This window comes from Histoplasma capsulatum, genomic scaffold, assembly GCF_000149585.1.
Source record: "Histoplasma capsulatum NAm1 scaffold_1 genomic scaffold, whole genome shotgun sequence".
Classification (NCBI taxonomy): Eukaryota; Fungi; Ascomycota; class Eurotiomycetes; order Onygenales; family Ajellomycetaceae; genus Histoplasma; species Histoplasma mississippiense.
In genome coordinates this window covers 5,162,419-5,190,326 of record NW_001813982.1, presented here as the reverse complement: position 1 = coordinate 5,190,326, position 27,908 = coordinate 5,162,419, and the positions used below count along the sequence as shown (strand labels likewise).

The window sequence follows — 27,908 nt, the reverse complement described above, 5'->3', positions numbered from 1 at the left end:
GGTTTCAGCATTTCTTTTTATTGTTTACATCATACTGTTACTGAGCCACAGTGATTTGACATGTTCAGTCAGTAGAAGTCTTAGAGTACAATGCTGTATAACGTAATCCATAAGCGAGCGAAACACATAAGCAAGCGAAACACTTCCTACCATGCAATCAGAGTTAAGAGCATAAAAGAGCTCAAGAACAAAGAGAATACAATTAATTATATTATGAGATAATTTCTATATGCTTAGAGCATGTACGAGCAGTACGTCCAATAGTCCCACATACACTACACCGTGGTGCTGCACGTTTTCGTGGTTGAGAGCCAGCAGCCTCAACCACCCCTCCTTCCAATTCATTGACCCTTCGTACGCGATCCAAGCCTTCTTCAACCCTTAAAGCACCCTCTTGAGCTACATACGTACGGCCTCTTTCTCGCTTTCTCTTTTGTTTAGCATTTGTAGCCCTTAACTCCCTATTTTCAGCTGCTAGAATAGCAGCACTATGCATTGCCATTTGACATCCCTTGACCAGCTGATTTAGGGCACGATCAGTTGGGCTGGGTGGGCTCTGCGTACGGCGCTTAATATATCCTTTAACTTTCTTAGTCTGCTGCTCTAGCTGGTGTATATTATGTGGTGTAGCAGTGGCCCAGGAGGCCTGAGAGCTATGAGAGGTCCCAGGTGGGGTGGGGGTATGCATTGTTGTATTAAGTCGTGAGAGAACCTGCTCAGGATCGTACGGAACCAGCCCAGCTGCTCTAAAACCACTCTTAATGTTGCTCTCAGTCAGGGCCTGTATCTGAGCTGCAGGATATAGGGCCAGAAACTCCTCCTTATCAATATGGTTGATTCCAAGCCGCATTTGGTTCTCTACCTGTTGTCCGTACGCTGTTTTCAGTGAGGAGAAGCAGCCAACATCCAATGGCTGAAGAAGATGGGAGGAATGAGGTGGCATATAGAGAGCAATAATCTGATTCTCAGAGCAGAATTGATCAAATCCAGCTGAGGCATGACTTCGGTGCCAGTCTAGAATCAATAGTCGATATCTGCCCTTCGTACGGGGTAGGGTCTCCTTGTTGAACACCTCTTTCAGCCAGTACACACCCAGCTGGTCAGTGGTCCAGCCATTCTCACTGACTTCAATCACCCAGTCACTTGGCAGCCCTTCTGTCTCATACCAACAGGACTGGTGCATCTTTCCCTTGAGTATAATCATTGTACGTAGAGCCCAGCCAGTTGCATTAATTCCAGCAATAACAGTCACCCATTCCCGATCTCCAGGCTGTACAAGCTTAGGATTCCCAGCTCTTTCAGACCCAGTAATGACCCTGGCAGTCCCAATAACCCCCATCTGAAATCCAGTCTCATCAAAGTTGTAGATATCATCATCCAGGATCCCATACTTTGCAATGGTGTTTTGTACGAGTCTAAACCACCCACGGATAACCTCAGAATCCTCACATAGTGCACGCTGATAATCATACTTGCGGGAGAATTTAGATTTCAGCTCTTCATGGCGGTTGACAAAGTTTCGTACCCAGCATTCACCAACTGTGGGTGAGGGGTTGGATCCTCGACTGACAAGAAGGAGATTGGCCATTTCTCGTACGGCTGCAACCCGGGGTGGCTGACCTCGCTCATTCATGGCTAGAATCCATTGAACAAGAGATTCTTCCTCACTAAGACTGAGTTTTCGGTTTTTTGGGGGAGTATTGATGCGTGTTGTACGACCCTTCATTCGATGGAATAGGCTGGTATGAAGAACATCATACAGCTTTGCTGCAGCTCGTATGCTTAGAATTTGGCCTTTATTCAAGGCTTCAATAGCTAAAAGAAGCCTTCCTTCTTGATTAGAAGCCTGATTGCATTGTGTGGTTGACATTTTTAATGAAAAGCATTCTCATCGTATGGCAGGATGGGAAGTGTTTCGCTTGCTTATGTGTTTCGCTCGCTTAACGTAATCAATAACCTTCCCGATCAAATACCCTTCCCGATCACTTCTTCACTCTTTTTCATGTTTATAACTAAATAGAACAACAATCACATAAGAAAAATAGATTAATCATATTAAGAATCATTTACAAATCAGCTTTCACACGTACGAGCAGTATGTCCAATAGTACCACATATACTGCACCGTGGTGCTGCTCGTTTTCGTGGTTGAGAGTTAGAAACCTCAACCTTCTCATTTTCCTGTTCATTGACACTTCGTACGCGATCTATTCCTTCTTCAACTCTTAAAACCCCTTCCTGAGCTATATATGTACGACCTTTCCCTCGCTTTCTCTTTTGCTTCTCATTTGCAGCTCTTAGTTCCTTGTTTTCCTTTGCTAAAATAGCAGCACTACACATAGCCATTTGACACCCCTTGATCAGCTGATTCATAGCTCGATTGGTTGGACTGGATGAACCCTGTGTACGATGTTGCATGTATCCTTTAATCTTCTTGGCCTGGAGATCCACTTGTCGTACATTGTGTGGTGTGGCTGTGGCCCCAGGAGGCTTGAGAACTATGAGAAGTTCCTGAGGAGGTAGGTGTATGCATCTGGGTATTAAGGCGTGAGAGAACCTGCTCTGGATCGTACGGAACTAACCCTGTAGCTTTAAAACCACTTTTGATGTTGTTCTCATTCAGGGCTTCCATATGAGCTGCTGGATAGAGAGTCAAAAACTCTTCCTTATCAATGTGATTGATGCCAAGCTGCATTTGCTTCTCCACCTGTCGTCTGTATGCCTTCTTTAGAGGAGAGAAACAGCTAACATCCAAGGGCTGAAGAAGATGAGATGAATGAGATGGCATGTAGAGAGCAATGATGTCATTCTCAGAGCAGAATTGATCAAACTCTGCTGAAGCATGACTTCCATGTCCATCAAGGATCAAGAGTCGATATTTGCCCTTCGTACGAGATCGAGTATCCTTGTCAAATATCTCCTTAAGCCAGATCAACCCCAGCTTATCATTTGTCCATCCATTCTCACTGACTCCAATCACCCAGTCATGTGGCAGCTTCTCAGTCTCATACCAATGGGATTGGTGCATCTTTCCCTTTAGAATAATCATCGTACGTAAAGCCCAACCAGTTGCATTAACTCCTGCAATAACAGTGGCCCATTCCCGATCTCCAGGCTGTATAAGATTCGGACGATCAACTCTCTCAGATCCAGTAATTACTCTGGCTGTCCCAATAACTCCCATCTGAAATCCAGTCTCATCAAAGTTGTATGTATCTTCCTGTGCAATCCCATACTTTGCAATGGTGTTTCGTACGAGATTAAACCATCCACGAATAATCTCAGGATTCTCACATAGAGCTCGCTGGTGATCATACTTTCGAGAGAATGTTGATTTTAACTCCTCATGACGATTAACAAAGTTTCGTACCCAGCATTCACCCACTGTTGGAGGGGGTTTGGATTCAGACTTGATTTCTCGTTCAGAAAGAAGCAAATTGGCCATATTTCGTACGGTTGTGATGCGGGGTGACTGGCCTCGCTCAGTCATGGATAGAATCCACTGAATAAGAGATGCTTCCTCTGTAAGACTGAGTTTTCGGTTTTTTAACTGAGAATCTTTTCGTGTTGTGCGGCCGTGTAATCGATCATATAAACTTGAATAAGGAACTTCGTACGCGCGTGCAGCAGCTCGAATACCTGAGATTTGACCTTTATCTAGAGCCTTAATAGTCTAATAGAATCCTGCCTTCTTGATAGAAGTTTCTTCTGTCACTTGTTGTTGACATTTTGATGAATAAATTGTATGATGTGTCTTAAAGTGAAGAAGTGATCGGGAAGGGTATTTGATCGGGAAGGTTATTGATTACGTTATGGATTACGTTATAATCTCACAATTTGAATGCTCAATTATTGATGAATTGTGAATCTTCTGCATGATTTGTGTTTGTAAAGATTTTGAATCAGGGATCCACTGTCTATCTTAAAAATTTAAACATTCATTATCATTGATTAAACATGTCAAAATGTTTGTTCTTGAATATACATCTGCAGGGAATTGAAATACTCTGCTTTGTATAGCTTCAGCTTGTTGTCAAAGTTCATCTGTCTCTACAGCTTGTCTTCATTGTTTTTAAAGTGAGGGGTATTGAATACAGAATTGATTAATATGTATGTGAGATTTATCTGATTATGTGGGATTTTTTATGATTGTGGGATCGATTAACTAATGCTCTCAGTGTTTCCATCTATCATTCAAATTATCAGACATTATATTTTATTTTTAATGAAACAAAGCATTTGTGAGAGTGTTCTCTGCTTTTGATTGATAATAAATTGTGAATGAGAATTGGCTAAGATATAATGATCAGTGTATATACCTCTCAGTAAGTTTATGAGTGATTGTGAAGTATTCTAAATTCTTGTAATCAGTGATGATTTTAAATTTTTCAACATTTATAAACTTTGGCTTCTATTCTTCTAAGCATTCTATGATAGTCAAGTGTGCCTTATCATAGATTTTGTAGTTACATTCAGTGGGAGACATTTTCTTTAAAGTGAATATGCAAGGTTGTAGAATGCTCTCATTATCATATTGCATCAGCACTCCCTCAACCACATAATCAGAGGAGTATTGTAATGCACTCGTTTATTGTTTTCTTAGTATATTATGTTTGTTTATTTTTACCTCTTTCCATTATGTTCTCACTACCGCTATTTCTATATGTATATATGTATGAATGTATGTATTTCGCATATCTTCTTTTCCCTTTCTTTTCCTTCTTAGCGATTAGCTACAACTACTATTATTATTATTACAATTACTATTGTTGTTATCATCCACTACGCTATCTACTATCTTCCACTATTCACTCTTCACACTGTCATCACCCCTCACAACATAAGTGGGTAAAAATTTATTGTACATGCTTATAATGCTCAGTGAGCGAGCCATTTGTGAAGATTAAAATATCATTCATATATGCAGATGCAATCTCATTCAGCATATTTTATAGAGCTCAATTGATATATTTTTGAAATGTATTTGAGACATTTACCAGTTCAAAGAAGGTCACTGTTTATTTGAATAAATCATAACATGTGTGAAATGCTATTAACCACTCATCATCTTCATTGATTTTTATCTTGTAGAAGGCTGCTGATATATCAAACTTTGTAAATCATTTTACTTTTTCTATTCATTCAAGTGTTTCATTAATGAATAAAAGAGAATATCAGTCCTTCTATATGATCTGATTGAGTTTTCAATAGTCTATACAGAATTGTAAATCTTTCTCAGATTTTTTCACAAACAGTATAGATGCTGCAGCAGAGAAGTTGTTAATTTAAATGAAGTTTTTATCTAATAACTCATTGAATGTTTTTCATAAAACAAGAAGTTTATTGTGTGATATGCTGTAGAAAGAGTTTTAAAGTGGTTGTAAATTCCTATCATCTTTTTTAATAAGCTCAATTGTATGATTTATGCCAAATTCTTGATGAGAAGAAAGCTTTTCAACCACTTTTTCATCAAACACATCTGTGAAATTCTTATATAATTTGAGAAGTTCTTTATAAAGTTTCTTAAAATTCTTAAATTCTAACTTTTCTAATATTTTTTTGATATCTACCATGCTGACAGTGAACATTTGAACATTCTTCTTTTTATATGTTTAAAAAGTTAATAGTTTAAATGCTCTTATTGATATTTGAATGAGGTTAGTAGTTTTATTGATATTCTTTTCATAAATGCAGTTACCTTCTGAGAAGATTAAGCAACAGTTGTGTGTATCTATCAGAGTTTCAAATTTTATAAATCATAATAGACTGAGTATTAAATTGTATTCAAGGTCTTGTATTTTATATATATAAATATTCTTTTTCTCATGTCTTTCTACATCAATATTGAACTTTATTATATTGTAGAAGGCGGATTCTTTAAAGTCATTGAATCTGCTGAGTTTATGCAGTTTGAAAAAGAGAATACACTAAAGCTTATACTTTTTAAGCAACTAAATGTTTATAAAAATGTAGTGAAGGAAACTACTATCTACCATTGCTCATATATTAATTAGATTATTTACAATAACAGAGATCATGATTGTGTCTACTTGCATTTTCTACTCAAATCTTTAACTTGTTTCTTATTTTTTAAACTCTCATCTGTGTTTTAAAATGAGAGCTCTTCATTTCTGTATTCTTATTCATTATTATTATTATTCTTCTTCTATTATACTCGTATGCAAGTAGTGCTTATGATGAGTTCTTGTGTAATGTTAAATACAGGCAAGAGTTAGTTATACAGGAGGAATGTTTAGTGTTGAATAATATTAAAAATATAACAGAAACATAGAAACATTAATGAATGACAGAATTTAATACTCATAATACAGATTTCCAGCTTAGAAATAATCAGCTAAATCCGATAATAAATTCATTTGAAAATATCTACTTAACAAATTCACATCTCTTTATTTCAGAAGCTGAGAAGTTAACTTCAGATGTAATGTTGTTTTCTTATGAGTTTTAAATTCACACATTTTGAGTCCTTATATCAAGATGTTATTTGGTGATTACATTACTCATTCAGCCACCGGGGCTGTTCTTGTTCATTCATAGATGTAGTTGCATTCACATATGATGTAGAAGCTGAGACCACTGTGTTGATGCATTGATTTGTAAAGTGCTTCAATCTGTTGCAATGAATGTATACTTCTTAGATAATTTGATCAGTAACTTTTTATTTAAAAAAATCAGATATTCTTGACTGTTCTGCATTCACATGAAGGGTTCAATTCATGACATCTGTAGAGGTGGTTGATATAATTGACACAATAATAGATGTAAAGTTCTGTCTATGATTGTTACAGCTTTTTTGTACATCATTGAAATATGTGAAATTGTTATTGAGTTGATACAAATGAGTGCAGCAGTTGTGGTAATATGAAGATAACAGATGTAAAATGCAGAGTTTAAACAGTTCAAAGTTGATGTGCTGATTCAAAAGATTAATTTTCACAGCATTGTCTCAGTTCTATTCTTCTGCTTCACAAATCTTGCTATTGAAATCAAATAAATAGTTTGTTAAGAGAGTATTTCTCTGATAGTTTCCGTTTAGCCACTGCATTGTGTGTGCTTGCAGTGTAAAATTTAAGAATAGGATATTTAATTGATGAAAGACTTCTTCAGAGGTACACATTTTGTGTGCATACAATTCAATTCACAGTTGAAACTTCATTAAAGTATCTTCTTCTAGCTGATTATAAACATAATAAATTTGTAAGAGCAGAGAATCTATCACAGATTCATCTTCTTTAAACTTGCTTTTTATTTTTCATTTTAAAAATAAATAGGTTGGAAGCTCTTCTGCAAACTTGTTGAGAAGAGAAAGGCATTCTTTTTTTTCATATGCAGAAAGTGTTGACATTTGCATGATTTCTGATGTATTCATATTCAGACGATTTAATTATTGTTAAAGCTTTATCATTTGTAAGAATTACTGCTGAAAAAAGTTATGGAGCTCAGTATTATCTTCTATAAAGCTTCAATTCTTGCTCATAAAGAGATGTTTATAATTCATTTCATTTTTATAGAAGGCTATAATTCTTAATTCTCATTAAAAATCAGAAGATTTGATTCTTTAAAAGAGATATTTTATAAACATTTTGACCTTTTTATAAATATATAATTGTGAAGTTCTTAAATGCTTAGACTTCTTTGCAGCACTATCACAGTGATGCAGTTTTGTAGAACTTTAAAAATTGCAGATGTTATCACAACAACACAGCTTTGTGAAAACTTGATAATTTATTTTTCAATTTGAGCATCCAAGGGTAATTGTAAACATAGAGCACTCAGACTGACACTGATGAGTCAATTTGTAATATAATGAGTGTATTTCAATTAACAATCTAACACTATTCTAAATACAGATTATGAATTGATTAAGAAAAGAAAGAGAAAAGAGATTAGAAGAAAAGATTGTATGAAAAGGGTTTTTATAAAGAGAAGATTGAGACAGAAAAATATCAGAAGCTATTTCACAGTGAAGTATAAAATGAAGCATGGAGTGAAAGAATATTAAGAATTACATGAAAAAATTGTTAAAACTACATGAGCGTAGAGTGTGAGGCAAAAGAGCTTATGCAGAAGAATTGTTAAAAGCTATATAAGTATGAAATGCAATAACAGAGATGAGTAGATGCAGAAAAGGAGTTGGTTGCATAAATTAATTACTAACAAATGCTAACCCGTTATAATATGATATTGTTTTATATTTATTGATTGTAATGAGATTCAAAATTCATCTAAAAAATTGATATATAAATGTTAATTTGTTTAACAATTACATAATAATCATTTCTGAATCCAGGTTCATCAATGATAAGATTGCATTTGAACGAATTAAACATTTCAATATGATGAGTAAAAAATGTCAAATGAGTAATCATTGATTATTATTGTTTGACAATTATGAATCTTATCTCATTGAAAAATTCCTTCAATATTGCAATTTTTACAAGATTATTGTTTTTGAATTCCTTTTTTAAACAAGTCATATCTTGCAATCTCTTAATAATGTATCTTTTCAACAATATAAACATTATTATATAAAAGTAATTAATGAGATTGTCTGCTATAAATATGAGCAATATGATGAAAAACAGTTTCTTGAAAATTTAAATAATGTTTTTCAATTGATATTTAAATTCTTTACAATTAAAACTAGCTTTACAGACTGTGGAATTTATTCAGTCAATTAGAATGTAATATTTGATTGATTTAAATTTTGAATATTACAGAATGATGTGAATTTTATTATATATGATGATGATGATGATGATGAATATTTTTGATTAATTTCATTTTTTATAAATCAATCATCAACTACCTCTTCTGATGTTACATTTCAAATATTGTTGCAAAATTACATTGTCAAATCAATGCTGTAAGAAGATTATACTGAATGTAAAGAATAATTTTATATTTAATTTAATTAAATATTTGAATAAAATTTTCCAAAATAGTATGATTCAGATGAAATTAAATACTCATTGTGAAGAAAAATTATTTATTTATTATTGAATGAATAGATATTAAGTTGTTAAGATCATCTGCAGACAGATGCAAGTAGAGAAGATTTTCACTATTAAGAATGTCAATTATAAGATTGTCAATTGCAAAATAGAAAAATCAAAAAAAAAGTATAATAAAATGCTATGATTAATTGAGATCAAATTCAACAAATTATTACAAAGTAATTATAATATGATGAATTTAATATATTTCAATCTATAAGGGAATCTACTGCATTTAATGAGTATATAGATAATCTTTAAAATTATAGATAAATATGGTGGTGATTATTAATTAATTTTTGAAGTTCATGATATTTAAAAAAGTTCTGTTACAATGTGGATTCTGTTACAATGTGGCGCACTCACTAATGTGAGGTAGTGAGATGCGCTTGGCACGGTTATATATATATATGGTACACTTTGAGGGTGAGGGGAAATCCCAAACGGAAAAAAAAAAAAAAAAAAAAAAAAAAAAAAAAAAAATCAACAGCGCGCATATATTGTGAGAATACTCTTCCGTTTCCCATTTCAATTCTCGTCAAATATATCTGCACGGTAGAAATAAAAATGGGGAAAATATTATTAAGATAAACACCATCGAATTTAGGAACTAGGGTAAGAAAAAGGGCAACAGCGAACATACCATTCCCACAAAACGGAATCCCCCCCAAATGGCAAAGAAACGCCGGTATCATCAACAGTAAATATAAAATACAAATGGACAAAGGAGGAAGCGGAAAGGGAAAGCTACTTGAGCAAACGATTATGTTATATGACCATAGCATCTTCCCCATGATCTTGATTCTAACCTTGATCTCGGTCTTGATCCTCCTGATCGCCATCTAAAATTCCAAGAAGTTGGGCGTAAGGAACAGTGACCCGTTGGAGGTCTCGATGCTTACCTATGGCAGAGTTAATAAGAATTTAAAGAATGAGAATGTTGGACAGCAAATTAAGGGGGGAAAAAGCCCACCTAAAGCTAAGACTACCTCGTTCAACAGCGTCCTCCTCGGCCATCCACAAAGTTTATCCGAACCGTTATTCCAGGTACCAGGTCCAGATTCTGCGCTGCCGCCCTGAGCTACCGATAACTTCTTAGACTTCGCCGTTCCCTCTATTCCCTTGGCAGCAAGATCCCCATCAACTTCGTCTCCATCATCCTCAAAAATCCCCCCAAGAAGCCCCTCAAGTAACTCCTCCGCTTTCATCTTGGCGCCTTCAGCCCCGAGCCGCTTTGCATACATAGAAAGATAAAGGCGGAATTCCTCCTTTGCGCCAAGAGCTAGAGCAGCGGCGACACGGTTTTCCAGGTGGGCGACAGAGACACCGGCCTCGAAGCCCTCGAATCCCTCGCGGGAGAGAAGTACCTTGATCAGGCGTTGCAGGAAGAATCCACGACCTCGCACGAGTGTCTCGTCTGTGGTGTTACGTTCGAGGAAAGGTATGACTCCTGCTGACACTGCTGTTGTTCGCGTTTCACCATCCTGCCGGCTACCCGGAGCCGCCCCGGCAGTAGATGGGGAAGAGGTGGTGATGGCCTGCAGGTCCCCGACGGTCGAGTATTTGGTGTTCCAGTATTGGCTACCAACAGCCCACCAGCCCTCGGACATCCTTTGCCAGGTATATAGGGTGGGGGAGTAGCTGTAGCCGTCCCCGTTGGAGAGCGTGACGATTACGCGACCCTCAGAGTTTAATCGAGCCGCGTTAATTGCGGGAGCAGCGGTGGCATTTGGGGCTAGAGTATGCACTGCTGCGTCCAGGATTGGAGCGAGGGATATGGGAGGGTGAGGAGATGAAAGTGTTGTTACGTTCCACACATAGCACATCCCTACAGCATTTATACAGAGGACCCATGGACCATTACATTCCAGAATCACAGGCTGAGCCTCCAAGACAAGAGCGTTGAGAAGTCGACGTCCCGCTGGCGTCCAAATATAAATGGAGCCATCCTCCGATGCTGCAGCCCACAATTTGCGGTTTCCTGTGACGAGAAGTACTGTTTTGGGAATGAAATCCTGCCACAACGGTTGATCTCCGCGCGTGAGGGTGATTCGTACCGGTTCCCTATCTATATGACGACCGGAAGAAGCAGGGGGGTTGCGAGCTTCGAAGAGTATGTCTACTTTCGCCCTTGGAAGGAGCCCCGGGTTTGATCCCGCCGTTGCCGCTGCCGCTGTATCAGCCGGATTGGTAGGGTTTCCTGACGAATCTATCGCTTGTAAAATATGGCTCCTGATCTTCGGCACCGCTAGACGTAGCTGGCTAACAGCCATGCAGGGATTAACTACAGCGGGTCTGATAAACTCTGGTATTGGTCGAGGGCCTCCTTGGGCATCTCCAGGCTGTGCAGGTCGCAGACCCTCGATAGCATTAGCGAGGATGGGTACAGACCCATTTTCTGAGGTCAATGCAACTCGCTTCTCAATGGACCCCTCCTCATCAGCCCCCTCGATCTGTGCAAACTTGCGCTTATTGCCGAAGAGCAGTGCTGCCAGCCCACCTTTGGGAAGACCGTCAAATGGCTTGGAGAGATCCAAAATTGAATCCGGCCCGTCAGGCCTCCCAGCATTGCTCATCGACGCAGCCACCAACCGTGATTGGGGGAGGGACGATTCCGCACCACCTGCACCTGAGACAAGGAGAGGTTGAATGCGTTTTTTCCCATCCTTGGTATAGGTAGGTCTTTGTTTGAGCCTCTCAAGCTTGGCCGCATATGGATCCCGCTTATCTTGCTCCCCGTTCACAGATCCATTAGGTTGACCTTTCTGGGCAGCAATAGCACTCCCGCCTATAGGTGTGGATGCTCCAGCAGGGGTCGCTGCATTAGAAGGTAGATTGGCAGACTCCCCATTCACCCCTGGATCAGTAGAGGCATGGCCATCTCCCATCAAAGCGCCCATACGGCCTTCGACCCCTTTAATCTCACCAGCCTTGCTCTTCTCCTCCAGTAATAAGCCATTAGTAGACTCAACAATACCAGCACCCCTTCGATTAGTGCCGAACTTTGTAAGCGATTTCTCATTTTCTTCGAATGGCATAGGCTTGCCTAGTTCATTTTCTTCAAATCGGACACATAGGATAGTGCCGTCCAGAGCAGTGACGAAGAGGCATTTTCCATCCGGCGACCAAGACAAGTCTGAGATGGCTTTGGCAGCCAGGTCTTGTGTGACCACAATAGGCCGCGGGTTACTTGTGATCCATATACTGAGAGATTTATCCGCGCCTGCGCACGCAATGACAGTAACCAGGGTATGTATTGGGTGTCCCTGTTTATCAACAGGGGCCTTACTCGCAGGTTGTGAATCGTATAGCCTAGGTGAAAAGGCGCAAACCTCAACCGGGCCCTCATGGCCGATTAAATTGATATCTCCATCCCAAGACCCGCGATTAACGATCGCGACTGAGCTGACGGGACCATTAACAGCGTTGGCAGCAGCAATATGGTTACCATCTGGCGACCAAGAGCATCTCCGAAAATATGTCGTCAGGGGTGAGTTGACAAATGGCGCGGATATTGTTTGCTCCAGGACGAAGTTGTTCATCTGATCGTGGGCCGTTGAATTTGGAGCTGGCGACGTAAACCGGAATATTCGCACAGTTCTATCATCACCCGCTGTTGCAAAGTATTTGTTCGCGGGATCAAATGTGATGCCCTTGACGTGACTCTGGTGGTTGGAGATGGTCTTGAGCTTCTCAAAGGTATGGCCTGACCACACCACGACCTTTGAATCCAAGCCAACGGACACGAGAATAGAAGAATCACATGACCAACCAAGGTCCTGGACATCGTTGTCGTGACCGATCAATCGGCGTATTGTTCGCCAGTTCTCGACTGGAGGCGGTTCATTTGTTCCTGCAATGAAGGCATCAACATCAATGTTCAGAAATAGAAAAGAGGGGAATTACTGCAGACAAATATAGGGAGTAGTCGAAGCAATTACGATACGGATAGGAGTACTTCTTACCGAAAGTAGACGCATGTGATGGCGGATTTGATTCCAGCATATATATACATACAATCTTATCATCCGCCCCGGAAGCAACATATCTGCCATTTGGCGAGAATAGCACCGCATGGATTGTGCCGGAATGATTACTCATGGACGCCAACTGGCGTGGCTTGTTCGCAAACGCAGGGTCAGCGGCATTGTAGATCGCCTCCGTTGACCAAATACGAACATGGCCATCTATACCACACACATGTTAGGGATCAAATTTCCAAACATTATCCGGAACTGTAAATCCCCACACGAAACATCGTTCGCGCTGAGCAGGACATGTCCACGGAAGACGCGGGTTGGGGAGGAGTATGTATCATGCCCAAAGCGAAAGCTCACCTCCAGCAGCCGTTACAAGTCTCTTCCCATCCGGTGACACATCGCAGCTGTAGACTTCAAAATCTTTCCGTTCACCTGTAAATAAGAGTAAATTACAAAAAGCATCAAGTCAGCAATTCAGCAATTCAGCAATTGAGGACTTAAATGACCCATGGCCACCGCCAGCGCGGGATACACATAGGCAAGTGCTGAGTAACTAAAAGGACACATACCCCCATGCGTCAACCAGACAGGCTTGATAAAATGCATATTCCCTTGGATCTTTCTCGCACTTTGTCGATGCCCGAACCCCAGTCCTTTTCTCCTTCTCTTCCCCGATTATGGGCTTTCCACCTCTGCGCGCTTTCCTATTGATCCTCCGGCTTGCACTCCGGCTACTTTTTGCTTGGTGCCGTCGTCTTCTCCCTATGCGTGACTTTGCTACGATTTGGATGGTTCCTAGTTGCTGGGCAGGCGCGGATGCGGAGGGGGACGGAGGGGAAATGTTACGAATCGAAAAAATAGTGTGCAGAGGAATGGAGCATCGCACGATTCTAATGGCAAGATCGGGAAGATATGCTGGAAGTGAATCGAGTTCTAGAGGTCTTGTCGCGGTGGCTATAAGCATGTATCAAATGAATCGCTAAAGTGGCCGACAGGAATACAAAAGTAGGATAGGGGTCAAGTGGCGCAATCAATGCTGCTAGTCCTATCACCTGTATAGACGATAGCTGTTACCAGTATTAACGTGGGCGGAGTAGTTGCGGTGGTGATTCCTGAACTTGGAGTTGATAAGCGTGCGGCGTTGCCCAGCTTGGTTTCGCGTTTTCTGCCGTTTCACTGAAAAGGTTGTTGGCCTGAGCTGCGTTGGGTTTGGGGAAGAAAACGCCTGGACCATGCATGCATGGGTGGATCTCCGCTCCGAGTCGTTTGACATTCAGCAGTAAAAATTAATTTATCCATATGTTTTAATCGTTACAACCGGATGCCATATTTACATATGTAGAATACAAGTACACTCTTGACATCCTCGTTCTTCAGTTGACCGAATAACCTTTTTAAAAGTCAACTTGCACAAAAGACTGAGAACAACACTAAATGACTCCTCCAAACTGCTGAGTTGGGTAGATAAAATACCCTTTCCTGGTTGCATTTTAATTTTCTTTCAGAGGTTAAAATGGGAAATAGATAGTCGATTGAAAACGGGAAAATGAGATAAAAAAAGAGGAATAAAAGGGTTGATATACTCGATGTGTGGTGATGAAACAATAAAATAATGACGGGGGTGGGTGAGAGAGAAAAGGCGACCATGGTGAATCCGCATAGTTCTGCATAATCGATTATGAAAGTCGAGAGAGCAGCAGATAGCGATCGTATGAATGGAAGTATGGGTTAGTCAAATCACCAACTCCTCCGTCGACTAGTCTGCTCGAATCCCTCAAGCACACTATCCGCAACATGCCCTTTCTTTTCAGTAATAGCATTAGCAGTGTCTCCAAAGTGGCCTTGCGTCAGTTCTCCAGGCTTCGGCTCCGTCCTAGAAACTTCCTCCATTTCTCCGCCCTCCTCTTGCGACCCTTGGCCCCGTGCCCCAATCGCCTTCGCAGCCATACTCTTAATTTGCCCTTCGTTCACCTTTCCATAGACAGCCATTGCACTAGTAATCATACCACTAATATCCCCAACATTCCCAGGAACAACAACAGCGGTCCCCTCACGCGCCAATTTCGAGAAGGCCTCGACATACTTCTCCGCAACGCTTAAGCTCACAGCACCCTGCGCGTTCTCCTGGCCGTCCCGGATGGCTTTAGCTACGGCATCAATCCCCTTCGCCGTTGCAGCGGCCTTGAGCATAATCGCCTCTGCCTCGCCGGTTGCCATATTAATCTGCTCGCTTCTGAGAGCCTCGGAGGCAAGGATAACGGACTGCTTTCGGCCCTCCGCAATGTTAATAGCACTCTGTCTCTGTCCCTCAGACTCCAGGATTTCGGCTCTCTTGGACCTCTCAGCGGTAACCTGGCGGTGCATGGCGGCGACAACTCCTTCGGGAGCATGAATATCTCTGATTTCGTACCGCAGACAGACAACACCCCAATCCTGCGCGGCTTCGTTGATAGCCTGCGTAATATTCGTGTTGAGCGTTGCGCGCTCCTTCAGCACATGATCCAGGGTAAGTTGACCTATTTCCGACCGCATTGTGGTCTGAGCAAGCTGCGAGATGGCGTACTCCGCATCTTCGACTCCGTAACTAAAAGGGTAAAAAAATAAAAATAAAAATCAAAAATTGTCAGGAATTTTTCATCTTCACCTTCACATCCGCAAGACACCTCGCAGTAAAGGAACGGAGGGGGAGGAACAAATAAAGCACCTAGCCTTATACGCATCAAACACCCTCGTGTACAATACACCATCTAACTCCAAAGTAACGTTATCCGCCGTAATCGCATTCTGGCTCGGAATCTCGATCGCGGCCTCCTTCAAGCTCTTGACGTAAGCAATACGGTCCAAAAACGGAACCAGGATCGCCAACCCAGGTTCCAGAATCCGATTGAATTTCCCCATGCGCTCCACAATCCACGCGGTCTGCTGCGGCACGAACCTGACCACCGTGTTCATGGGTAGTGATTGTCTGTGGGAGAAGTAGGATGTCGGCCCCGGTTGAGCGTTGGAGGGGAAACCAAAGGCGTTTTCGCCAGCAAGACGGCGAGGAGTGCTTCCGAAGCGTCGGAATTGGTTGGGACATGTTAGCATTCGAGATTTACGGGAGGACGGCGGAGAGGAGTAAGGTAGGGAGCTGATGGAGCGGAGGGCGGCAGCTGTGGGAATGGACGGAGACGAAAAAACTCGGGATATTAATTGGTTTGACGGGTGCAACCGCACGCCGCAAGATAATACCCGCTGCGATGCTGCCTCCATGCTGCCTGGATACAGCTGGGGCTATTCAGTGGACTATATGCAGGATAGGGTGGAGTTTTGCTTAATGAAAGCTGGAGACGACCAACGAACAAACAGCAAAAGATTAAACTTGCGGAAAACCGGGGACCATACCCAGGCCCAATTCGGATATATTCTCCGAACTCCGGATTAATTCTACGCTTATCGCATTGTTACGACTGGAAATTTTCGGAGCTCAAGTCAAACTGCAAAAGACAAATAATGAATTTTGTGGGCAAGCGGGGGAACGTATATAAGCCAGCAAATATATTAAAAATACTAAGAACAAACCCGGCTATGCAAGAGGGAAAAGCAGATAAAAAAGCGGTAACAGCAAATAAACAACGTTTTTGTTTCTTGTTTCTTCTCGGAGGCAGCAATGAAACACCAGAAGCAATGAGAATGGGAGAGCCAGACTATACGAGGAAGGGGTAAATGGAAGTAGTAAAGTAGCAGCAAACAATGAAATCAGATGGCAGAGGTAGAAGTTTTATCGCTTTTCCTTGTATTTTTTTTCTCTTTTTGGTGCTGAACTGAAGGCTGAGTGAGGAGCAGAGAGAAGGACGTAGACGTATATAGCAAGTAAAGCACAGAAAAGAACAGCAGTTGAACTCAACCCTTGCTTCACACCCCGCATTGAATTAGGCCTCTCGTTCTGTGCCCTTCCTCGCCCATAACACAAACAGGTTAAATTTGACCTGAACTTCTGCGTATCCGGCTCGCCTGATTTGCTGTTATTTAAAAAAAAAAAAAAAAAAAAAAAAAAAAAAAAAAAAAAAACCAAGAAGGAGAAGAAGAAGAAAAAGGAAAATATACTGTCAAATCAATAGAGAAACAAAAAAAAAGATAACCTAGATTTTTCCTTTTCTTCTGCCGATGATGTGCTTTGATCCCTGCAGGACCCTGTATTCGATTTCACCTCTTTTGTTAAAGGAAAAAAAAAAAGTTAAAGGAAAAAAAAAAAAAAAAAAATTATAAGCCAACCTCAAACCGACCGTCCTGCTAGATTCGCAGACATGAAAGAAGAAACTATAACGGAGAAAACATAAAAGAGAAGAAAACGGTTTTATGAAAAAGGTAAAACAAGAAAAAGGAAGCCAAAAACAATAGCAAAAGGAGAGAAAGAAAGAAAAAAAAAAGGCAGGAAAAAAAAATAAGTGGGAAGATAAGAACATGCAAAGGTAAGATAAAATCTATGATAATCGGGATAATGGTGTCAACACTTAGTTGAAATAAAATAAAATGTCAAGGCAAAGACACATCAGCAGGATCCATGTCACGAATACGAAAAGGGGATGTGGAGAAGAAAAAACAATAATAATAAAAATAAAATAACGGAGACGGAAACAGATAAATGGAATCTAGCAGCATCACTTAAGACGACACCTGAATAATAATAAAATTGATAAGGTTCTCCGGCAAATGTGAGGTCGAAAGATCAGCGGCAGTTTTTCAGCACTGAACATAACTTCGTCGATTTGGTCATCTTGATTGGGGGAGAGAACAGATATGGGAATCCGAAAAAAAAAAAAAAAAAACACATGAAGTGAAGGGGGGTAAATCAAGGAAGCGAACACACAAGAGGCAGATGTAAAAAAGAAGAAGAAAAATAAACGACACCAATGATAACCGGAAAGAATATTGAAATAACAGACACACACACACACAGAAGAAATTTTCAAGAGGGAAAAAGCGGAAGGTATTTTAGATCATTTCTCCAGCTCCGCTCTCACGCGTTCGCTGATGATGCGTTCAATCCGTTTCCTGTTTTTCAGGTTGAACGCACCATTCCGCCATGCACAGCGGAGCTTCTGAAATGCGGGCTTTTCTTTTTTCGCTGCCTCCAGCTCGGATTCTACCAGCCGGACAAGGTCCAGAGAGACGGTGTCAGGCATAGGTCGACTGCTCGCAAGCACGCCGTCATAGAACTTGATGATGCTGTTGAGGCCGGTGGTAGAATTGTTTGCATGCAAATCATGAAACGCCAAACTCCTGAATTCATTGTACATTTTTGAATTAAAATTGCAGACCAAGAAATGAGACCAGAATTGATAAAGAACGTCCATATCCAGGTTTCCGTCACTCGTTATGGCAGACGATCGTTTATCTAGCGTTTTTTTTAGGAATACGTTATAGGATTCGTGAAGAAGGTCGGTAGGGAGGGATTCGATCGGGGTGTCTCTGTCTTTGACCCAGAACGCGGACATGTTGGCGCTAGCTGTTATTTCAGAGTTTTTAGACGATGATGACGGGGGAGATCTTCCACAGCACTGCCCGTCAGGTATGCTATTTGTGACGTCAGTATCACTATGGCTGGAGGCCTCGTGCTGGGATGCAGCTTCTCTTCGGAAGAGGGTGGTGTATATACCTTGTAACATTTATCGGGGTCGCACACGTCGGTCGAGATGGTCGTTTATCTGTGCTCACTGTCCCACCCGCTGCTTTGTAACCGTCAACAGAACCGCTGGAGAAAGAACGAGACGAAGGGAGGAGAAAAGGTGACTGCGCTGGGCTGGAAATTCCTGGCTTACGCACCACAATCACCAAGTTCTCAATCTGTTCGTCGGGGAAAGTATTCTCATTATCAATGGGTTTTCCTACATTCGCATTTTCATTTTGTGCCGTTACTGGTATGTAAGCTGGCGAGAATTCGGGGGCAGAGGACGATAATACGGACCGACGCCCGCGGGTCTCGAAAGAAGTGCCGTTCGACGCCGAATAATTGGAAGGGATCACGTTTCCGGAGATCTCGTGTAAAGACCCATTGCCATATGGCACGTGGGTCTCTAGGTGAGTCGAGTTCAAATCATCACTATTCCCATCGTGAGCTGGAGATGACAAAATAAGTGGGGGAGGGCCTTCATTCTGGGCGGAAGGATCGCGAGACTCCATTGCGAGGATCCACTGTTCCCATTTCTCCCGCTTGCGAAGTCGATCAGCCCCATCTTCCCCAGGTCTATATTCAACACCTTTGAGTTGGCGACAGACAAGACGAAGCATATCCATGTCTTCGGTGAGGCTCTTAATCCGCTTGAAGCCAGCGATAAAGCTTAACAAAACAAAACCTTGCGAATCCATGTGTTTCCGCAGGAACAAGTCTTTGCAAAGATTATCAACCGAAAAATAATATTCCCTGGAAATTCATTAGCTGAACCATGATCGAGGGTGATTTGGGACTTGAGGGAAATCTGGGGACCTACAGCTGCATCGAAATCATGCTCATGAGAGAAAACTGCTCCAGGTATGGTTGGTATGGAATCGCGGTCATTGGACTTTGATGTAAATTGGGATACCCGTATATCGCATTGATCTCAGTTTGAATAGAATACGGGGTCAGACCATAGACTCCTGATGATGGATGAGATGGTGATCTCATATTAGGGCCCCTGTTTGAACCATGGTGCTGGCTGCCATTTTGGGAAGCCTGCTGGTGAGAACGGTGACGTTCACTGAGTGAAAACGGTTTCGAACTTTGAAACTGGGATTGTCCAATTGTGGGGCTATGATATTGCGAATTATGAGCTCCGCCGTAGCTTGCGTGGCCGCCCCGTCCCCTATACCCTCCGCGGCCTCTTTCGGGACGAGATTCTCCACGTTCTCTACCATACTCACGATCGCGGTGGAAGTCGCTACGTTCCCGTGGGTATTCTCTATCCCTTTGGTGGAAAGTGGGAGTCTCCTTATAAAAGTCCGCAGATCTGGGGCCGTTGTCAACACGGCGCTCATGACTCGAGCTAAAGCGGGTGGCAGCCTGAGAATCTCCTTGGACAGCGCCCCGCTGGGATACCACATTGGAATAGTCATGTACTCTACCAAAGCTCTTGGAGTGCTGTCGCTGACGTGGTGCTTCAGCAGCAGGTTGATGATTTTGAGTTTCGCCTCCTGTAGTTCCTTGAGGCTCCTCTCGCGCCTTTACACTTTTTGCTTCGCTAACGGCTCTATGTCTGGTGGCTTGTGGAGTCTTCTTTTCATCCAACGACAAAGTAGTAGCAGTTGCGCTACCCGTTCTTCCGGACTGAGTAGTTTCTGATTGGTCAGAGACAACACGAGTACCACTTCGGCCCCTATCACTGGAACCAATCTGTTTTGATCCACTGGCGTTTGAAGCGGACGCAGGGACCCCTCGATCACCACTGGACACGGGAACGGAAGGATGGGCGCCACCGCGCATACCTCCTTCTCTCCCGCCTCTTGAAGTTCGTCCACCTCTTCGAGCAGCAGGGGGGAGCGGAGTATTAAATACAGCTGTCGGAACATAGGGAACAGGCATCCATTTCTCTTTCCCGCGCAATCCCCCAGAAGACGTCTTCTCCTTCTCAGACTTATCGGTCTTATCATTCTTTTCTTGGGCCTTGCGGAACTCTTCGCCTTGTGCCAGCTGGGGAGTAGGCCAAGATGATGGGTCGCCAACTGGAGGGAAGGTTTCTACTGTTTCAACGTCAGTATCCGCTGGTTTACTTGAGCGCACGCCATAATTTCTGGAACCTATGCAGAGTGACGGAAAAATAAAAGTTTGGGGCAGGGCACAAGCAACCCTTACCTTCTTCCTTGATCTTACCGGTTTCGTTTGATTTTTTCTTGGATGTGGTCGCATCCGCCACGACTTCAGTAGACCCATTCTTCTTTCTTGCCCCGCCTTTGGAACTTTCAGAACGGTTCTCGCTAGGAGCGGGCGACTTAGAGTTAACAGGCTGGACAGCAGCGGTCGTAGCCGATTTGAACGAAGCACTAGCCTTGGCCTTAGCCTCTTGTGCTTCTCTCCTCTGCTGCCAGACATTGACAGTAGGGATTGGCGCAGCCTTCAATTCCTTCAAAACAGCGGGATCCTTCTCCCAACCATTTTCCTTCGATTTTTCTTTGCTCGTTTCTCCACGTTCGCTTGACTTTTCCACAGATCCGGAAACTTGAGACTGTTTGTCCCAGTTTGAATCAGATAAGCCATTTGGGAGCCCCCGTGCATCATCTTCTTTAGGCAAAGTGGCGCTGGACGTGGCTCCTGCACATGGAGAGGAAGTCCCAGAAGTTGCACTCTTTGATGGTGTACCAATGGCAGGCGTACCAGCAGCAGGCGCGGTGACTGTCGAATATGAGTTGCGCTGAGAAGACGATTGCGATTTGCTAGTAGTATTAGTAGGCTCTGTAGCAACGGACGATGGTTCCATGTCTGTCGACGAGGCGACGGTTTGGCTCGACCTATCCCCATCCACTGATCCAGTAGCTGTCCTATTGCTACTTGGACCTGACGATGTCGTGTTTGACTTGTTCTGCTTCTCAACGACGTTGGGCACGGTTGGAAGAGTAGAAAACCCCTTCGCGGCTTGGGCATAGGAAAACATAGGCATCTCCGGCCCAGGTCTAGTCGTAAAGGTCGACATATTGGAGTGCAAAATTTCAAGATATTTCGCGACAAGGCTGGATTGTGAAATGGCACGGATTCTCTATGCAGTTATATGGAACCGGAGGGATTCGTAAGCTGGACGAGTCCAGCAACGATAAACGACTCCAACAGCCGGCCTGGCGGAAACGGACAACCTCCACCCTCTGGCTGCCCCACCAACTGCTGTCTTCTCTAAACCCAGGAATGTCCAGGGCCTATCAACTGTCTATGGCGAAGAAAGAAAGTCGTGCCTACCAGACGGATGAGGTACGAGGGGTTAAAAAAGGTTTTCAGGCAGGGAGTCCTTTGGAAGGGAAATTTCAGAAATCGGAGTTTCGCAATGACCGAGAAATCTAGATGGGGTTGGACATTAGCGAACAATTCGAGACGACGAGGGCATAATTCAGGCCAGAAAGAGCCTTGGACTGGGAAAGTGGTCGAAAACAATCCGAGATAACGGGAGGGTAGGATAGACAGGGATTGTGTAGGCCTGAAATCTTCTTGTGGAGAAGGAGGGGAAGGATGGCAAGGGAATTTGCCGGATGGACCGGAATAAATGAGTGGAAAAGACGATAGATTTGGACAAGGAGAGGTCTTCAGGTTTAATTTTGGGAAGATGCTGGAGCGAACGATGAATGATTATCGTAGCTACCGAAACACACGTACCTTTTCTCCACAACCGTAAAGACAGAAGAACGAAGGGCCAAGATGTTTCGACGAGACAAGGGCCGAGGGGTTCTCCGATGGTCTCCTTCTTGGTGGAACGAAAGAAAAGGAGGCGCGATTGAGATCACCCGTATTTTGTATTTTTGGTCACTGTTTTTTTTCCTTTTTGGTCACGAACAGCGAGCCCACCAAGGAGACGCGGCGACAACGCCCAGATGAAGGAGACGGGCGAAGGGCGAGGAAGAGCTTGCAGCCACGTCACGATGGCGAGACAAGACAAGAAAGCGAATTGAGAGGCTACAGACTCCTTGCTGTTGCAGTCTGCCGTTGATGATGGTGCTGTTGCCTGGGGGGGCGGAGGGAGTTGTGAAGAGCTGGAGGAGATGCGGGATGTTGTGAGGCTGGAGGAGAGCAAAAGAGGAAAAAAAAAAAAAAAAAAAAAAAAAAAAAAAAGGGAAAAAAAAGAAAGAAAATAAAGTGCAAATGGTGCAAAGGGAACTAAACCGTTTGGTGGAGAGATTCGGGGCAAAAAAACCGAACTTTTGGAGCAAACAACACACAGAGCCACCAGGGCAGAGAGAATGTGCGGTTTTAGCTCTATCTTCTCTTATTTTGCTTCTTTAATTTATTTCTGTTTATTTCTAGTTTTGTTTTCTCTGAGTGTATCAAATAACTAACGAGATAGATTATCTGATAGACTAGAATATTTTGGAAAGGGGGGGGGAATGTGCGAGGGGGTCTGCCAAGGGGCGACGAAGTAAAGGAGGAGAGCCAGCGGGCAGAGAGAGGCAGCGAGAGGTAGCGAGAGGCAGTGAGACCAGCAAGACCAGCGAGACCAGCAAAAATTAATATTTGATGTGTGAGAGCGCCAATATCAGCAAGGGCTAGCAGAAAGGCTGCTCTTTGGCTTGCCGAACGTCCGTGGCGGGCAGAAAAGTTAGCAAAAGCTATTATTATTCCATGCGACGACTTGCTAAGTCGAACAGGTTAGATAGCTAGTCAACTATTAGTTTCTAGTTGTACAGAATTCGACCACAATTTATTTGCGGGTTTGGCCTGTTGTTCACTTGCCATCAAGAACTGAAACCGAGAATGCTACTGGCTGCGGTTTGTTGCCCATTATTACTTCTTTCTTATTTCAATTCTCTTGTTCTTCTTCGTGCATGATTGACACAGGAATGCCTATTTTTATATATCCTCCCTTCATGGTTGAATGTTTCAATTTTCAATTCCAATCTTCAAGTTCTGAATGTACATGTACTAACTCCGTTCCATTCCTTTTCTTCCAATATCTGTCTGTTCTCCTTTAATAACCACTGCCTGTGCCATTTTCTTTTTCCTTCTTCCATTCACTCCATTCATCTCCAGAGTACTCTTTATTCCCGCCATTTCTCGGGCCGTGTCCAAATATTACAGTTCCTATGATCTCTCATGTTCCATTACTACGTCCCTGTCCAGGCCCAGTGAGACTTCTTCCCCTCGCCCTAGGGCTGACTGAGCCGCCAGACATTGATATCTCATACATCACTCGTACTTGGACGCAGCCGTTGTAGATGTATGATGCATTCACTGTCTTTCTTCCAATCTGAACTCAACTTGAGAACGATAAGGTTTGCTTTTTTGCTTGCTGCGCTCTCCGAGGGTTGCAAACTCTCTCGTTCATCCCCCCGATCTAACTCCCGGACACTTCCAGCCGAACCATGGCGTGTGCCTTCACACCTTCTGAGCCTCACAAACGACCCTGGCCACTCCTTCCATATTCAAGTAACAACAAACTGAATAGCCAGCTACTGATCCTAGGACTGCTCTAGCCTCTTGCCCCAGGCTCCAGTCCAGCCCTTGAATATAGGCTATCTTCACGGGACATACATATCCTTTACAAGCACATGTACTGTATATCAATGAAAGCTCATTGGTTATCCGGTTTGCAGCTATCCCTGTCATGGGTTGTGTGGCCCATTTCCGAACAATTCTGGTTTCAAACACTGTTTCTTTATTTTTTGGGGGGCATAACTTCTTCTCCTCCCTCTTCCTGGCTGAAAACATCCCCCCAGTTGGAAAAAAATTTCCCGATGCGTCCGTCTGCTACCATTATTATTACAGCATTAAAACAGGGACATAATGCTCAGTATGCCCACCCACCGTGTACGCAATGCAAAACATTCAAAAAGTCTTGATGTCAACTAATTTTACGTGTTTTTCATCATACTTGGCCCGGTCTTGCAAAAACCACCACACCAGTTTTGCAAAACCGGATGACCTCCACTGGAACCTTTATCTCCCGTATCTATCCCCATCATCATCATCATCATCATCATCATCATCATCATCATCGTGGAAGATGAAAATAAAGAGTCCATATATATATCTCTATATAAGAGAAGAGAAAACTGCATGGTCCGCCTCAACCCAAACGTCCAATACGCGTGCATTCACACATGTTGAAATCTGGCCGCCTCTGAAAAAAAAAGTAAATCTCAAACATCGATCAAGCAAAAATTCTTTTCATGCAGGCAGACAAAACGCCCATATCTAGCCACGAATTTATCAGCTTCATTTACTTACCTTCCTACCATGCTGCTCGAATCCTCAACATCACTGGCACGGACCAAGATCACGCTTCTGCCACCCGCAGCTCTACCTAAGTTACCTACGTGTACTTTCAGGTCCCTTGGTCACTTTTTCTTTTCATTTCCACCATCCCCTCGCTCATTATCAAGTTCTATTTTTCAACCGATAAAAAAAAAAAAAAGAAAGAAAGAAAGAAAGAAAGAAAGAAAACAAAAAATCAAAAATAGAAAATGTTCCAGCATCCCCATCGTATCGTCGACCGCATATATTCCCCCCTCTAACACACGGGAGGGAATCAAAGGAGGGAATCGATGGGTGAAAAACTATGTTTAAAACTCCCCTGCCGTGGTGGTGGCCACAAGACCTATTATTCTCTCTAGAATCGTTCGCTTCCACATAACACACAGTATATAGATAAAGATATAGATATAGTATCAGTCACCCGACCATAACTATTTCTTTACCTGGGTAGTAGTTACGAGTACTCAATAACAGAAATGGATAAATATCCTGATAGGGCACTAGTACACTTGAACGTGGTTTTTAGAAAGTCACCCAACTTGAAACCACGCTCAACTCCTACTGCCCCCAGCTAAAACACACCCACACCACAACAATCACCAACTTTCTCAATATACACTGCTAGTGCTAATCCACACTCGCCATCCACTAGTTAGGGGTTGGGATTCTGTGAGGGCCAGAGCTATGGGTCTCAATAATGCTTTGTGGTGGTGTAGTTTAGATGCGTGATCTACAGTTGCTGAGATGTTTAAACCACACCCGAAAGCCTTGCCGGCTGAGATTTCTAAACCCATAACTTCAACCTTGGATAAAACCACTTAGCAACGCCCATACTGTACCTCTGCCGAACTATGTCCGCAACTGATAAATATATGAATGCAGTTCAGAGAGTTCTTTCTAGAATTTTAAGCCACTGCCCAGGTAACTAACAATAATACCCTATAGCTGCATATCGCTTCCTCCCAGGGTCATCATCAATCCATCCCCTTCATCCTAATGAGGCGGCGCAGGGAACTTGAAAAGGTGTTCTTTTTCTCTACGTTTCCCCCAAATTCTAAGCAACCCCCGAAACCAACCCTGATCCTGATTCCTAACCATAACCCACCTCTAACCCGAACCCTGTGCCGAAGGCGGTGAAATTGGAATACTGCTAGTAACGGTTTGTCGATGCGCATTTGTGGGGTTGGTTTTAGAGTTATCGTAAAGTTAAACCATTGTCAGATTTCAACCTCCAGCCCTTGTTGGCTTTGTGCAAAAGCGGGTAGAAGGTAAAAATTGAAAAACAAAAATGAAATTACAAAGTTAAAGTAAAATAAATAATACATATAATATACTTCGTATAATATTCTAGAAAATAGAAATTGAATAAAATCTTAATTGGTTAATCCTTTTCTTCGGGGAACGGGAAAGGGGAACCAAACAAAGTGTGGAAGCCGCTCGCGGGGTAAAAATGCTTATATACCAGTCTAGTCGCCTCTAAGCTCGGTGAGTCTCAATGGCGCTGTCATGGCAGAGACCGTAACGGACTGAGTAGACAAAAAGAAAGGAAAAAGTTTATGGTGGAAGGTTGTATTTTGTGCGTGGGGGCGGCGGAGAGAGAGAGTATGAGTAGAAGCGGGGTGGAGGGGTAAAAGAATGGTTGAACTTTGTGAGCTTCCGGGATTATTTTTTTATTTTATTTTATTTTTTTATTTTTATTTTTATTTTTATTTTTATTTTATTTTATTTTTTTTTTGGCTAAACGGCTAAAGCTATTAGCAACCTGTAAAAGAAGTTTCTTTTATAAAAAAATTATTTTTGATTTCTTCTTGTTTTTTATTCCAGGACTACAGAGTAGAGTCTCTCTACCCCTCCAAGGATAGTACTGCGTAATTTCGCTCAGAGCATCAGTACATTACCCCGCCCCCAAGAAATGAGAAAATTCAGAGATGGATTCATGCTAGCATCCCGCAGAAACGGCAAGATCACATCATCGAGCATCCAAAACCCCCAAAATCGCGGGGCTTGGTCCCTATTCAGCCAGTTAGCTTCGACCACAAGATAAAATAACGCAGCTGACCCCTCACTAACCGAATAAATTTTGTTGAAGAAACAAGGGGAGAAAATAAACAAGGTTTCTGACACCCATTCTTTGCCGCCTTCTCCATCCAGTAGGGGGGACCATCAGCGCAGAAATTAACGGACTGGAGATTTCAGCGCCGTTGATTCTCCTTGCCTGTCTGGATAGGACTAAATAAATGACAGCCACCAACTGTGCCGCTACGGACCGGACGGGACCTAAGAGAAAGCCAGCTAAGGTTCCCGAGGCCCTGAGTGCCCCTCAAAATGTCAAACAAAAAAGGAAGCTAAGCCATTTAAAGAAATAGGCGATGGGGTTTAATTCGATTTGTAATATCTCGGAGGCTTAAAGTCATGGTGGTCGTTGCTGGAAAAGAATGGCCTGAGGGCATTTCATCATGGGAAATATAACTTTAGTCTAACTCGAGCTCGGAGAAACTGCCGCCACGAAAGTGAACCGAGAAGTAGCCGTATGACCTCACATCCCATCAGCACCACAAATGAGCAGGTCGTCTTGGATCGCAGGTGTACATGTACATAGTCGGTAAGAATCACATTCCCCTAACCTGCGTTCCTTGTACTTATTCTCGACGGACCTTGCTGAACGGTCAGCAATAAAGCCCACTGGATATGGAAATAATGCTTACCGGCACTCAAATGCTCCGCGTTAGATCCCGATCTTCTCTCGCAGAGGCCCGTGGATCGGCAGTATCATATCGTTCTTTACTCCCCCCATTCTATCGCCTCGAGTATCGTGGACATTCGCTCAAGTATTTCAATCATTTCGAGCGCCTGGCTATGGATCTCCATGATTTCGTCTCGCCGAAACGTTTTGCCGCCGCCCTTGAGGTCCGAGGCGGTTGATGAAGGTCTTCGCGCGCCATGATTGGCATCCCGCATTGTGATGAACGCTTTAAAACTTCCTATTACAGGTGAGAAGAGCGACGG

General features: G+C 42.7%; 5 protein-coding genes across 5 annotated transcripts; all 5 read right to left on the bottom strand.

Moving 5' to 3' along the window:
• Positions 1–24: 24 nt before the first annotated feature.
• HCAG_01459 (conserved hypothetical protein) lies at positions 25–1,588 on the bottom strand (the record flags this gene model as incomplete). The annotated part of the gene is made up of 4 exons (XM_001544362.1): positions 25–93; positions 275–399; positions 565–1,014; positions 1,048–1,588. 4 exons carry the CDS (start codon positions 1,586–1,588, stop codon positions 25–27), a joined length of 1,185 nt encoding a protein of 394 aa, XP_001544412.1.
• Positions 1,589–1,965: 377 nt separating this feature from the next.
• Positions 1,966–3,877, bottom strand: HCAG_01458 (conserved hypothetical protein; the record flags this gene model as incomplete). The annotated part of the gene is made up of 5 exons (XM_001544361.1): positions 1,966–2,012; positions 2,091–2,207; positions 2,461–2,498; positions 2,583–3,657; positions 3,835–3,877. 5 exons carry the CDS (start codon positions 3,875–3,877, stop codon positions 1,966–1,968), a joined length of 1,320 nt encoding a protein of 439 aa, XP_001544411.1.
• A 5,982-nt stretch (positions 3,878–9,859) lies between these two features.
• On the bottom strand, positions 9,860–13,603 carry HCAG_01457 (conserved hypothetical protein; the record flags this gene model as incomplete). The annotated part of the gene is made up of 5 exons (XM_001544360.1): positions 9,860–9,919; positions 10,007–12,796; positions 13,035–13,204; positions 13,355–13,429; positions 13,567–13,603. The coding sequence occupies 5 exons, from the start codon at positions 13,601–13,603 to the stop codon at positions 9,860–9,862; spliced, it is 3,132 nt and encodes a 1,043-aa protein (XP_001544410.1).
• Positions 13,604–14,734: 1,131 nt separating this feature from the next.
• Positions 14,735–16,249, bottom strand: HCAG_01456 (hypothetical protein; the record flags this gene model as incomplete). Its single annotated transcript, XM_001544359.1, has 2 exons — positions 14,735–15,581; positions 15,702–16,249. 2 exons carry the CDS (start codon positions 16,247–16,249, stop codon positions 14,735–14,737), a joined length of 1,395 nt encoding a protein of 464 aa, XP_001544409.1.
• Positions 16,250–17,976: 1,727 nt separating this feature from the next.
• Positions 17,977–21,642, bottom strand: HCAG_01455 (predicted protein; the record flags this gene model as incomplete). Its single annotated transcript, XM_001544358.1, has 4 exons — positions 17,977–18,553; positions 18,636–19,400; positions 19,468–20,695; positions 20,808–21,642. 4 exons carry the CDS (start codon positions 21,640–21,642, stop codon positions 17,977–17,979), a joined length of 3,405 nt encoding a protein of 1,134 aa, XP_001544408.1.
• Between the last annotated feature and the right edge of the window lie 6,266 nt (positions 21,643–27,908).